The sequence below is a fragment of the Schistocerca gregaria genome, chromosome X (assembly GCF_023897955.1).
Source record: "Schistocerca gregaria isolate iqSchGreg1 chromosome X, iqSchGreg1.2, whole genome shotgun sequence".
Taxonomy (NCBI): Eukaryota; Metazoa; Arthropoda; class Insecta; order Orthoptera; family Acrididae; genus Schistocerca; species Schistocerca gregaria.
The window spans coordinates 780,835,655-780,851,063 of record NC_064931.1 but is presented as its reverse complement, the minus strand read 5'-3'; the positions used below and the strand labels follow the sequence as shown (position 1 = coordinate 780,851,063).

Here is a 15,409-nt window from a genome sequence, read left to right as displayed (position 1 = left end):
TGGTCTTTAATAGCCAAAGCAATTTTGGGGGTCCATCAAGGGACAGTTTTCCGTTGGGGAGTACCAGAGAAAGAAGGATTCGCCGAAGCAGTTGGCGAAAGAATGGTGTTGGGCAAACTCTGTATGGACTCATCAGTGCCACCGTGTGGTGGAGCAAGTGGGATAGCAGCCGAAGAAATGGCATCCCAATCCGCATCAGTAAAGGCCCACCAGGGAGGGTGTCCAGGTGAGTGATACTGAAAAAAAGATATGACAATCGGAAAATGATATCTTTCGTACAAATCAGCATGAATTCCTCATTGAACAGAGGGGAGGAATCTGGGGTTACAGATAAAACAATCAATGGCTGAGAAGTGTGTGGGGCTGCAGTGTTGAGGAGGCAGAGATCAAGCCCTGTGAGCAGCTCTTCAATAATGCTGCCCCAGTCAGTGATTGCAATACCACCACACAGAGTTATGAGCATTAAGATCCCCGGAGAGAAGGTCAAGGGGTAGGGGGGTGGGGCAGCTGTTGAAGGTGGGCAATAAGATCAGGAAGCATACGAGGAGTGTCGGGGGAGGGGGGGGGGGGGTAGGATGATGAAGATTGCATATCATTACTGCAGAGTCTAAATGGATCTGAACTGCCACCACATTCTGTGGAGTATGAAGAGGAACCCAGGAACTAACAATGTCCACCCAGACCAATGTACAGACAACACAGGAGGCTCACTGAGGGCTGACGCAGTACTGGCAGAAGGCTTGGAAACTTCAAAAAGTCAGCGACTGAGTATTCCCACAATACTAGATTCCTGCAATAGAACACAAGCTACAAAGCAGAGATAAAGGAAAAGACTGGAATTCTGGAAGGTGACAATACTAACCACTACAGTTCCATTGGAGGAGAGTAGTACAAGAAGCCAGACAGATCTCAAATGAGCCAGAATTAGCCATTAGCTGAGTTAGTGTCCATCACCGGTAAGGACGGAGTGACAACCATGAGTGTAAAATTGGACCTGATAGAGGGGAAGGGGATGACACCCTCTGGGAAGTCAGAGGGGGGGGGGGGGGGGAGAGGGGGGGAGAGGGGGGCAGCAGCCTCGTCCCAGGGATCACGCATCTTGTCTTTCTTTGGAGGCCAAAAGGATGTTTGATCAGGGAGAGAACGAGCAGCCTTGAGGCCCACAGAGCATGGGTTCAGCATCCGACCTAAAGTGACAGGCTTCTTGTCCTGGAGACAATGGGAGAGACGGTTTCTTCTCCGGTCGAGGAGAAGAAGTGGTTCCATGAGAGGAGGGAATGGGAACAACCTGGGAGGAGAAAATGGAAGGTGGCCCTGATGAACGGATGACAGGGAAAGGGCACAATATAGGCATATTGTAAGAAAATAAATGCCTATGCCCATTCTTATGATCTTGTTTATTGTGAAGGTACGAACCATATAAACGTTGCATCAGATGATGGTTGGTGTGCTGACATCACAGTTACAGATAGTCTGCATCAACCAGTTATGTTGGCCACCGGTGCAGTGTATGTGTGGTTCATGATAGCCCCTTTAGCATCAACTAAGGCCTGAAGATGTCGCAATGAAGTGCTGAAACTGGCAGCTACACAATAAATAAGATTCGGATGTCTGTAGGCATTTCATTTTCTTACAATAGTAAACGGCCCTTGCACCAAGACCTCCAGCCAAAAGGACGGACATACAAAAACAACATAAGCAAAGGTAGATGTTAAAGTAACAGGCCTCAGAGTAGGATACACAGTCTAGAGTTTTGAATTCCTGAATATCCTTTCCTCTTTATAGATCAGGCAATCCAGGGAGTGAGGAGAATGAAGGATGGAACAGTTCATGCACTTTGGTGGTGGGGTGCATGGACTTCCCACATGGAGAGGTCGGCTGCAGTCGCTACAAATAGGATTTGCCTCACCTTCCGTATTTCTGGATTTCCAGAAGGCTTTTGATGCTGTACCACACAAACAGCTTATAGTGAAATTGCAAACTTATGGAATATCATCTCAGTTATGTGACTGGACTTGTGTCTTCCTGTCAGAGAGGTCACAGTTTGCAGTAATTGACAGAAAGTCATCGAGTAAAACAGAAGTTATTTCTAGCATTCCCCAAGGTAGTGTTATAGGCCCTTTGCTATTCTTTATCTATATAAATGATTTGGGAGACAATCTGAGCAGCCGTCTTAGGTTGTTTGCAGATGACACTGTTGTTTATCAACTAATAAAGTCACCAGAAGCTCAAAACAAATTGCAAAACGATTTAGAAAAGATATCTGAATCAAGCGAACATTGGCAGTTGACCCTACATGATGAAAAGTGTGAGGTCATCCATGTAAGTGCTAAAAGAAATCTGTTAAACTTCAGTTATCCGTCAAATATAAAGGCCATAAATACAACTAAATACCTAGGGATTGAAATTATGAACAACGTAAATTGGAAGGGACATATAGAAAATGTTGTGAGGAAGGCTAACAAAAGACTGCTTTTTATTGGCAGGACATTTAGAAAATGTAACAGACCTACTAAAGAGTCTGCCTACACTACGCTTGTCCGTCGTCCTTTCGAATACTACTGCTTGGTGAGGGATCCTTACCAGATAGGACTGAAAGAGTACATCAAAAAAGTTCAAAGAAGGGCAGCACGTTTTGCATTTTTCACTGTGACAGAATCTTCTCACAAAATTCCAATCACCAACTTTCTCCTCGAAATGTAAAAATATTTTGTTGACACTGACCTACAAAGTGATAACAATAACCATGATAAAATAAGGGAAATCAGAGCTCATATGGAAAGACATAGGTGTTCGTACTTTATGCGCGCTGTACGAGACTGGAATAATAGAGAATTGGGAAGGTGGTTCGATGAACCCTCTGCCAGGCACTTAAATGTGATTTGCAGAGTATCCATGCAGATGTTGTAGTAGATGTAGACTGCGAAGACACATGATCAAAATGGAGACATTGGGAACAGCGAATGGGAGGTGAGACATAGGGCTTTATGTCGTAACGGTAATGGTAACTTAAGACTTTTCCCAGAATGGTATTCCCCTCAAAAGCCAGGATGAAAGTGCCAGAATCAATGTGATTATCCTTAGGATCTCTCTGGACTCATTGTACGAAATGAACACTGCACTGTTAGTACTGAGTTCCTTGTCAAGTTGGAGGAGGAGGTCCCTACGGAAAATAATGCCTCGAGTCATATTTAACGACTGGTGGGCAGTAATGCTCACTGGGATTTCTCCTAAGCACTTGCACCCCATGGGTACCACCCAGACACAGCAAGGGCCATTTGGCATGGCAGCCACTGCCTTGAGTTCCGATGCCCCAAAGAGATGAGCAACCACTCCTAGGCATATACACGAGGCAGTGACATCTCAGGAACCAGTGATGTGATCCCTGTGCTGTCAGTGGGGCCAGCCAGATGGGTACATAACAGACCCACCGCATGGACTGGCAATACAGACTGGTGATCTAGGAGAGGTGGACGGAGAGGTGAGGGGACAGCTACAGTGGGGAAGGACAGGAGGTAGAGGAACACACCCTGAGACACTAGGGAGGGAGTTCTTACCCAAATGGCTCATACAACGAAAGCAGAATTTACAAAGGGGGATCAAACCCCAATGGGGACCACGGGAAGAAAGGGAGAGTGGAAAAACGAGATGGAAACACCAAGCGAGAAAGGGGGGGGGGGGGGAGAGGGGAAGGAGTTAGGATGAGAAGGAGTGGATATTGGGAAAAGAAGGGAATGCAGCCCAGGAGAGAAGAAAGGCTGCAATACATTGGGACCCCATGTGCATCACACATGTATCCACAAAGGAGATGTGAGACCCTTGGCAGGTGTAAGGTGGTATGGATGAGAAGGGAAGGGATACGGTTAACTGTTTGATGGTATAGATGAGGAGAGAAGGATTAGAGAAGATTATTGGATGGTATGGATGAGAAGGAAAGGAAGGTTGTTGGTTGGGAAGAATGGAAGATTACTGAATAACAATGATGAGGCACTAATGGATCTGAAAAGCTTGCTGGATAGGAGGTATGAAAAAAAATTGATTGGACAAGGGTGACGGGCAGTAAGGATTAGAAGATATGAGGTGGGGGCTGAGGAAGTGTTATTATGAATGGTATGTATGAGGAGAGCAATGGATACCCTGATGGAAGGAAGGAGATTGGGTTGCAACAATTACACACACTTGTGAGATCGAGTCTTTTTCTGAATTTAATGTGCTATTTTGGCTATAATTGTTTATCAGAATTTGTATGTTGAGTCACTTAGACCAAGATATATAGAAAATTTTATCCAGGAGATATCTAAGACCCCATTAGGGGTCTGCTGTGTTGCCATGTGTGTTATTGAAACATCTAAGGAACCTATACGGATGATTGTTATTTTTTCAGCTCCCAGCGTTTTTATTTTGTCCCAGATGACATGACATATGAAGTAATGAACACACTACATGAACCAAATACTGATATAACCAAACAAAAGTTGGCAATCACTTGACAGTTTTAGAAAGCTTATTGGAAAGTTGTGGAAAAAGTGAACATACAATATCCAAATAATTAAAATCAATTTATGTTGTAATAATATAGTGAAATGATGGATGAAACTAATAGAAACAGTGTATAATCTGTATTTGTCAGTGGGATGTCTGCTGTGGATGCCAATGAAAGGAAGGAAGGTTGATTAGAGCATCATGTCCTTTCAAAATTGAAACTGAGGTAAGGAACCAATTCAGCATATGTCTGAAAGGATTTTGGGGAACCATGCTTATTATGTATGTGAATCAAGCATTTTAACCAATGCAGTAGATTTCATGTATTGAGATGAACTGAGACACATTTCTCTAAGAACAACTGAAAGATTCTTCAGCAGTTATTGTGCTCTTGACCTTCTGTAATGATACAGGAAACAATATTCATTTTAATTACAGGAAAACAATAAATCTACAATCTCTCCAACAGAAATAAATCAATGACTAAGCTAACAGCACCACATGAAGTTGCATATATTTTACTAATGGAATTATTAAAAAAGGACCATTGCCTTAGACACAAATCTGGCAGTTACCTGAAGCAGATCTGTTGATTAGGTGCAACATGTCTTGCTGGAAATCACAGACATGGTCTGAATTTGGTGGAATCCTAGACTTGAAATACCACTCCCACCCAGCAAATTTTTTTCTGAAGATCTGAAGTATCTGTGAGACTGGTAGGCAGCTGTGCTGTACGTCTGTCACTTCATGATAGAGTAATATGACACTGTAGGTTAAAAAAAAACCGTCACTTAAGTATAATCTTTACAACACATTCCAATGGCCTGCTGTACTGTCAATACATTTCTAATTGCTCATTTCATACTACTAAAGAAAGTTTATGTAACTGCACTATATATGAATAGTGAATCTACGAATGAGTATAGTAATTTTACACGCAATTCATCTGCAAATATGTTGCAGCTACTAAATGAACATAATGCTGCATTGGAACCTTGGGCAAAAATGCATTCTTCAATGCAGCTCTGCCTGCAAATCCAGCTACAAATACAAGTCAATAACTCAATATTCTCCGAACTAGTTTTCTTTTTCTTCAAAGAGAATACTTTGAACAATCCCCTCCATCACACACATTCTAAATTTTATTCTATCGTCTACAAATCTAATGTGTGTGTGTGTGTGTGTGTGTGTGTGTGTGTGTGTGTGTGATGGGATTTGCCTCTATGGGACATATAAAATTCAACCACTAATAGAATTTAAAATAAAACCACAGATTACAGTACCTGACAGTTCACACTGTGATAACAAAACACACAACACCTATCAATAGTGGTATTGGTAACAATTAGAGAGACATTCAACGTCTTCAGGTTTCATCAGATATGAATGTAAAAGAGATGTGTACTGACTTACTTAAGCTATTGCAAATCATTTTCAAGAATAGTTTTTTTTCTCCCCATTGCTGGCATACCACTTTGTCTCCATTCATATCATCATACAGTGGTCAAAATAAATGTTGAATATTGTTTTATTTTCAAAACTGGCTGTAACAGGAAACAAAACTGATTCTGTTCTCACAGGTACAGCCCTAAGAATAAGGAGAAAAATACATTTACACTTGAAAAAAAAAACTTACAGAAAATTCCACTGCAAACACTACAGCTTCTTCTTAGTGTAATCTTGCATAACACACTGGTTGTGAACCAACTGGTCCGCCTCGTAATTTGAGACACTTCTGAATGTGGCTGGCATACTCTTTGCCAAGTTGCCCAGATAAGCCTGTGGGATATTGCTCAATTCCTCCACAGGACTCTCTATGATGCCCTGTGGTCTCTGATGGACAATTGTAAACTGCTTATTTTAGTATGGCCCATGCATTCTCAATGCAGTTGAAGTCTGGAGAACACAGAGGCCTTTTTATCTGACTGTGACTGACTGTGCTCCACTAGGAAGGCGTTCACAAAATTGTGACGATGGGGGCGTGCATTGTTGTCCACTAGCTTGAATCTGACTACAATATGTTCACCAATGGAGCCTCAATACATGCAAGGATGTCATCCTGATACTTCACACCAATCACCCTCCTCTGCAATGGTGCAAGAGGTGCCCTGCAGCAATACATGATTCCACCCCAGAACATTATTGATAAGGATGGAGGTCTAAAATTCAGTAAGAGTGTAAACAATGTACTCGTTACTTCCACACATGAATGTTAGTATTGTCAGTGTGGAGAATGTTACTGGTCTCCTCAGAAAAGTGTGTTGTGTCCCGCTGATACCTAGTCCACAAAGAGTGATCTCATGCCCATGCGACACAACTCCCTTGCCAAACCCAATTTACAGGAGTCTTGAAAGGTCTCTTTGCACATAATACCTACTCATGGAGTCTATTTCGTTTTGTTTGTGTTGAGACCTGCACTCCTGTAGCAGTTTGAAACTGCCACCATAGGCATGTAGCATTGTGTTGACAGTTTCTGCTTCGTTTTACACACAGATATTGGTCATGCACATCTGTTGTTTTTCCTTCCACAGACACTTGTGTAATGACAGTCAACTGATTCTGTCACTAGAAACTTGCAGATTCTAAAGACATCATTTTGACTCAAAGTGACAGTTGGTGTGACATCTACCTGTCTCATTTCTTGTTCATGTAGAGTGGCTATAAGGAGCCGGCAATTCTATGTTATTGTTCGAGCCATCCCAAAGCAACACAACTCTCATTATGACACACAGCACAAATACTGCAATGTTTGCAGGTGACACAGCTACCACAGACTGCAAATACCATTCCCTCAGGGTAGAAACATGGGCTGTCTCCACTATAAGAAACCAGTGTATTGATATCAGCCGGCCGGAGTGGCCGAGCGGTTCTAGGCGCTACAGTTTGGAACCGCGCGACCGTTACGGTCGCAGGTTCAAATCCTGCCTCGGGCATGGGTGTGTGTGATGTCCTTAGGTTAATTAGGGTTTAAGTAGTTCTAAGTTCTAGGGGACTGATGACCTCAGAAGTTAAAAGTCCCATAGTGCTCAGAGACATTTGAAACATTTTTATCGATATCATAACTTTTTCTGGTTCACAACATTCAGTATTAAAGTTTTGACAATGTGCAACATTTATATGATTTTTAACCCTGTAGGGTACAAGCAACAATTGCTCATTCAGTGGCTCACAAGCCACAAGGTGGGTCCAGGACCCACTAATAAAAAGACAGTCCCTCATATGGCTCCAAGGATATAGTCGAACACTTAACATAGACCCTATAAGCTCAAGGACGGGGGGAGGGGGCAGTCACCATCTGGAAAATGACTACCTGTCTTGCCCTATACCCTCCATAATCCAAACCTGTACTATTATTAACAACTATTGTACCATCAAACAAACACTGTCCCTTATGATGACACTTGGGAAAGCCACTTAAAACATTGCAACTATTATTTCAAATATTATTTTGAATGTAAAACAAGAAACCATGGTGTGTTTAACACCTAAAAAGAAAATAGGCAACTTTAGTCAGTATTACACCTTCTTAAATTAAGTAAAAGCACATGCCGAAATATCAACTGGAGCAAAAATCTTGGTAAAGTTATACCTCTGTGGTTATCGTGTGATTCACAGTTTACCATTTTTATACTTGTCATTTATTTTTAACAATATTAGTGTGCACTTTCATGCAGTACTGAAAGCCACAATAAACAGAAAATAGTCTTGGAATTTTTATGACTTTGCTACTAACCACTATAAACCATCCTGCTATGAAGCCACACCAAATATTCAATGTTAATTAAAACAATATATCTTGTCACAACACACTAAGCAATTTTAACTCAAGGAACAGGCATTACTGAGGCTAGGCGAGATTCAAGGGATCCCTGGGTGCATAAGTAGTCTCAAGTGCAGAACCACTATGACATGTGAAGGACTGTCACAACATCCTCTCACGATAATGAGGTTCTTGTGGGTCTCTCTAAATTTCAAATAGTGTTTAATATGTGTAGTTAGACTATTAGAATAATTTTCACTGGAGATGCATTTTGAAGCTTACACATTGGTGAGCCATATGATTGATTAAACAAGCTCACTGCAGAATGTGAGAGCAATACAGGATAACACTGTACTGGAGAGTTATTCTACAATTATTGCACATACATGAAGGATTACTTGACATTGTCTATAATGCAGAAACAGGATACTGCCTGCAAAGGTGACCTGCCTTCTCTTTTTACATCGACAGTCCACAAGTCACCTGGAGCTATCTGAACCCTGTTCCTTCTGGAAATGGCAAAATCTCATGGAGATGAAAGAGCACTTAAGATTGTACTTACACTGTGACAATGAGACTTACCTAGTCTTTTGAAATCAGCAAAATTTCACAGTAGTTTAGAAATGCTTTAACTCTGGATTGTACATGGAGAAGAAAAATCACTGGTGGTACACTAGTTCAATGAGTCTTGATTTGTACATACACCATCTGATCAGAAGTATTTAGTCACTCCTATGTAATGTGGAACTGATTATTAGATGTTATGAGAGGCAGATCCACGACATATAAAAGGAGGCGGGGAAATAGTCGTCAGTCGAGGAGTAGTAACAGGCAACAGCAAAATGGGTCAGTAAGAAGCACTCACTGACTTCAAATGGGGACTAGTCACTGGATGTCACCTGACTGACAAATACATCAGATACAATTCAACCATTTTAACGATGCCCACGTTGACTGCTGGTGATGTGATTGTGAAGTGGAACCCCAGAGCAATAACCACACCTAAACCATGGACAGGCAAACATCATGCACAATGCACAGGAAACATCAAGCTTTGCATAAAGTGCTCCGAGACCAGACAGACCTCATGGATGGGGATCATTGAACATTTTTGCATTGCGAAGGGTGGTTGTAAGGAATTTAAAATAGCATGAAATTAATGGAAGGAATTACTCCTAGATTCCAAAGTACTATTAGCAGTCCACCTAGCACAATGACTGTGCGCAAGGAGATAAATACGATAGGGTACCAAGGTCGATTAGCTCCTCATCCTTCACATATTTCTATACTTAGTACAAAGTAACACTTGGGTTGGTGTAAAGAGTAATGCCACTAGACAGTGGATGACTGGAAATGAGTGATTTCGAGTGATGAAATCATACCATGCCCTGTGGTATCCAATAGAAGTGTTTGGGTTTCGTGAATTCCTGGAGAATGTTACCTGCTGTCATGCCTAGTGCCAACAGTGAAGGTGGTGATGTTATGGTGTGTAAGAGTTCTGGCTTTGCAGCCATCATATTCAGGTGCAAGAAGCTCTATTTAGAGTAGTTGAGAAGGCAGCAGTGGCAAGTTGACATACTGTCCTGTGAGGTACCGATGACAGATGGTTTGATCGGTATGGGTATCATGAGAAAGACCGCCTAAATTGTGGTCCTTCTCCATTATTGGCTACTGCGTTCAGAAGTTGAGCACCAAAGTGATAATTTTTTGTTGTTCATATTAGACAAGCTAAACAGCGCATCCACTAGTGTTTCAAATTAACCCTCAACTACTATCGACTGTCTCTCAGACTGCTACTAATTTGTGTGTTGAGTAATTTATCACACCCCTGCAAAGCCAAATGGACTCTTCCATGAACCTTTCTATTGGCTGTCAAGCTAAACGTGCCAGCATTCTTGCATTGTTGCTGCTCTTTGTTTTGTAATTATTAGCCTTGAGAGGTCTCTCAGACGTACCATAGTGTTTGTGTGCCGCATTTTTATTTCATGCTACTGTTTCTCCATGGTGGGGAAAGCTAGGCCTTCTGTGCAACGTTTGTTATGTGAGACAGGTCTCTTCACTGGCAAGATGAGCCTCAGACACTGAAAGAAGAATTCGAAAATCAAAAAACGTGCACCTTTTGCCCTCCTCGTCTGAAGAGGAAAACAAGGTATCCACGCGAACAGCGTGGTGTTCCGATTTGTTTGGAGTGTTCCAGGAAGGTCTGCGTGAAGTGTTTGCAAGTGGAAATTGGCTAAAGTATGATTCAGTGGCACATGAGAACAAGTATTTAGTTTTTACCTGTAATTTTAGAAGTAAAATAGTGGCAAAGTTTCTCCATTCATAGACTTATGGACTGAAATATTCGCTCTACATTGCAAAGTGAGTCGTAAACTGAAAGCTGATTTCGCACACAATTTATCTTAAGTCGTGCGAGATTTTTCCACCTAGTTATGTTGCCAATTTGTAATATAATACCTCTGATGAAAATCTATATGTGAGTAGAGAGCTAACTATTTGCTGTTATTTTCGTAACTCAGAAAATAAAAATATACTCCAGATTTCACTTTGTTTTAATTGTCGAAGTGTTTAAAAAAAATCAAATTTCTACAAAATCCACCTCTAAGAAGTGTAATGAATGACTGGAAGTCAAGAAAATCAAGCAAAATTCTGGTTTTATATATAAAATAGAAAAATGCGGTCTGTGAGACCCCTCCGTAGTAATCGTGTACCTGTGAATGACTATAGTAGTTAAGGGTTAAAACATCTCTCAATAGCGTGAGTTCATTCCATTATTTCACAAGTATTAATTCGCGGCCTACGTGCTGTTTTCTGAGCAAATGACAACCACTGTAGGAGACCGCATGTTGGTGAACATTTATTAGAACTTATGCATTCCACTCAGGGCGGTGGAGGCTCATAGACACCTCGCGTATACTGCAATCTTCGTACAAATGAGGTCAGTAACACGTCATCTGTGGGAACAGAGGAGGTACGAAGGAAATTTTCGAGAGAAAGGGGTTTATAACATGCACGTATATATTATCCTCTCCCCCCCCCCCCCCCCCCCCGCCTCTCTTTTTTAACTTGCGTAGACGCTATCCCTGGTGGAGAAATCACTTAAGTCGAAGTGCTTTGGAATTTTGAGGCTAGATTTTATTAGCGAGAACTGTGAACTATAACCGACCAGCGAACTGTGTAAAAACTGTGATACGTGTGAACTGTAAATTACAAAAGAGCTGCATAAGAACTGTGATACTTAGGCTTGGAATTGTGTTTGTGCTGTTTTTGAACTGTTGTTGAAGTGTAATAACTGATGCTGCAAAATCAAGTTTTTTGTGATCGTGAAAGTAGTATCGGTAAAAAGTAGGAAAGGGAAGTGCAAAGAAAATAAAAGTTAACGTTTTCTGCGCCGTTCACAGGTTTACGTTAAAATTCTTCACTTCAAGACTGTTAATGCTACGAGACGGCGCCGAGTGCGGAACAGCGTCATGCAGCCACCGACAACAGGTACGGCGGTGGCGGCGGCAAGCAGCGGCCGGCGCAGTTTGCAGTACAGGACGTGTTTGAAGTGCCAGCTTCAGCACAACCCGCCAGCAGCGGCAATACACCGAGGAAGAAACGTAGTGTAAGTGCTGCGCTTAAATACATAATAGTCTAAGATTTGTAATAGGAACAGCAGTATTAGTATAATGTCTGGGGAAAAGCAAGGAAGTCAGATGACACTTTGCCAACTCAGGATGATGATCAGGAAATAAGGTGGATGCTGAAATTAATTTTGCAAGAACAAAAGTAGCACAAAAAGAAAATAAGGAGACACGACAAGAGTATAAGGGGGACTTAAGAAAACCACAAAAAGAATATACGGAGGTATTAAGAAAAACTCAACACATACAAGGGGTTAAAAAAAGAAGTCAATGTAGCAATAGTTCAAATTAACGGTAAGTCCAATGCCTTGGAACGAAAGTATACAAATCTTGAAGCTAAAATCGAGGCATGTAGCGGGAAAACATACTATGAAACAAAAGAATGTGTTAAAAAAATTGGAAGTTTGTAAGGAAACAGAGCAAAAAGTGCTTCCTGAGATGCAAGACCAAACAGTTAATCAAATTAAACAAAAAGTAGAAATTTGGTGTGAACAAGAAATAAAGAAGCGTATTACAATGAAATGAACACCCTTAGCTGCTTACAGGCATTGACATACGTCAACGGGGACAGATGAAAATGTGTGCCCCGACTGGGACTCGAACCCGGGATCTCCTGCTTACATGGCAGACGCTCTGTCCATCTGAGGCACCGAGGACACAGAGGATAGTGCGACTGCAGGGATTTATTTACCTCTGGCACAACTCCCGCGAAACCCACATTCTCAACTTATTGTCCCGCACTACATTCGTAGTGCCCCCGCTCATTATACTCATTACTCGCGGCGCGTTGCCGATTCCCGTAAGAGTTCGGGCACTGTTTGTGCATTCGCACAGAAGAAGAAGATGGTCAAGTGGCCGGTGAGCCTTAACTATATATACAGGGTGTTACAAAAAGGTACGGCCAAACCTTCAGGAAACATTCCTCACACACAAAGAAAGAAAATATGTTATGTGGACATGTGTCCGGAAACGCTTACTCTCCATGTTAGAGCTCATTTTATTACTTCTCTTCAAATCACATCAATCATGGAATGGAAACACACAGCAACAGAACGTACCAGCATGACTTCAAACACTTTGTTACAGGAAATGTTCAAAATATCCTCCGTTACCGAAGATACATGCATTCACCCTCCGTCGCATGGAATCCCTGATGCGCGGATGCAGCCCTGGAGAATGGCGCATTGTATCACAGCCATCCACAATACGAGCACGAAGAGTCTCTACATTTGGTACCGGGGTTCGCAGACAAGAGCTTTCAAATGTCCCCATAAATGAAAGTCAAGAGGGTTGAGGTCAGGAGAGCGTGGAGGCCATGGAATTGGTCCGCCTCTACCAATCCATCGGTCACCAATCTGTTGTTGAGATGCGTACGGACACTTCGACTGAAATGTGCAGGAGCTCCATCGTGCATGAACCACATGTTGTAGCAGCACAGGTAGAATATCCCGTATGAAATCATGATAACGTGCTCCATTGAGCGTAGGTGGAAGAACATGGGGCCCAATCAAGACATCACCAACACTGCCTGCCCAAACGTTCACAGAAAATCTGTGTTGATGACGTGACTGCACAATTGCGTGCGGATTCTCGTCAGCCCACACATGTTGATTGTGAAAATATACAATTTGATCACATTGGAATGAAACCTCATCCGTAAAGAGAACATTTGCACTGAAATGAGGATTGACACATTGTTGGATGAACCATTCGCAGAAGTGCACCCGTGGAGGCCAATCAGCTGCTCATAGTGCCTGCACACACTGTACATGGTACGGAATACGGAAACAACTGGTTCTCCCATATCACTCTCCATACAGTGACGTGGTCAACGTTACCTTGTACAGCAGCAACTTCTCTGACGCTGACATTAGGGTTATCGTCAACTGCACGAAGAATTGCCTCGTCCATTACAGGTGTCCTCGTCGTTCTAGGTCTTCCCCAGTCTCGAGTCATAGGCTGGAATGTTCCGTGCTCCCTAAGACGCCGATCAATTGCTTCGAACATCGGGACACCTTCGTTCTGGAAATCTGTCTCGATACAAACGTACCGCACCGCAGCTATTGCCCCGTGCTAATCCATACATGAAATGGGCATCTGCCAACTCCGCATTTGTAAACACTGCACTGACTGCAAAACCACGTTCGTGATGAACACTAACCTGTTGATGCTACGTAATGATGTGCTTGATGCTAGTACTGTAGAGCAATGACTCGCATGTCAACACAAGCACCGAAGTCAACATTACCTTCCTTCAATTGGGCCAACTGGCGGTGAATCGAGGAAGTACAGTACATACTGCCGAAACTGAAATGAGCTCTAACATGGAAATAAAGCGTTTCCGGACACATGTCCACATAACATCTTTTCTTTATTTGTGTGTGAGGAATGTTTCCTGAAAGTTTTGGTATTGTTCACTTAAGTGACGAAGGAAATTAAGCTAATGCTTTTAAATTCGATCAATTTTCCGGTAAGGGAACTATACACACACTAGCATTCATTAGACATCATTCCTGAAAACATGACAGAACAATAGAAAATCGAATTCATGGCCAGTAAGTTAGGAGGAGAAGCAATATCACACGCGACAAGTGTCAGTAACACATTTAAAGCACATAAAGAATTTGTTCAAGCATTCTTGAATCAATGGTGGTTTGGCTGCACACAAAACGGAGCAGAGGGTGAAATATTTCTGGACAAAAATTTTGATGGTGGAAAAGTCATTACACCACCAACGGATAGGAGTAAGGTACTAAAAGGCCCCATACCAAAGTTCACTGGCGTCAGATAGTAATAAACTTGGACTTGACAGCCAGCTTCTGTCAAAGGCCGCTAGCAAAAAATGGTCAAATGTATCCAGTATTCGTTTATGGGAGATAGAGCTATCAGTTCAGTTTCACAAAGCATCATATGGGGGTAGATTACGTGGTTGAATCTGAGAAAGTTTTGAATTAAGTGCCTCTTCCTACCACGGAAATACCGTCACAAAAATTATTAGATGAAATGTCAATCAGCGACATGAAAAAAATGTTATGAATACGAATCACAGGGGACAATAACATTCTTTGTATTGCTAGGTAATTGACGATTGTGAGGTGCCCGTGTTAGCTGACAGCATACTTCATTTTCTTTTCTTGCTGTTAGTTCTTCCCCCCTTTCATTCAGATTTTTTTTTTTAACATTCTTCACTATCAAGATTAAGACGAGCAAATTTTCTTACACTGAATGAGGCAACAAAGAAACAAGCTATGGCACAAACAAAGTAACCCAGCAGAATAAACATCTGTATACCACGGATTTAAAAAAAAAAAAGACATTTACTGGAGTTGTGTGGGCAGGTCCAAGCATACAAAGTATAGGATTACAGACACACCAGCAAGAGAACACAGTACACAGTTACAACAAGACACCAGGACCATATTAAAGTACAAAAAACAACATATTATAAAGTTTGTAGTGGAACAATTTTTAAATGTTTATAAGAACGATGCATAAACCTTTACGTTTGAAAATATTTTAAGAATAAGAATACAAGACGAGG

The 15,409-nt window shown here is 41.8% G+C and overlaps 1 protein-coding gene across 3 annotated transcripts in view; it reads right to left on the bottom strand.

Annotated features, from left to right (window-relative positions):
- LOC126299458 (transcriptional activator protein Pur-beta) overlaps window positions 1–15,409 on the bottom strand; it is a 332,144-nt gene that overhangs the window by 292,225 nt on the left and 24,510 nt on the right. The window contains exon 2 of one of the 3 annotated variants that reach the window (XM_049991376.1): window positions 5,058–5,248. The exons of the other annotated variants lie outside the window; for them this stretch is intronic. Within the exon in view, the coding sequence (XP_049847333.1) occupies window positions 5,058–5,088 (31 nt within the window). The 5' untranslated portion in view covers window positions 5,089–5,248. The remainder of the gene's footprint in view (window positions 1–5,057; window positions 5,249–15,409) is intronic. 3 annotated transcript variants of the gene reach the window in all.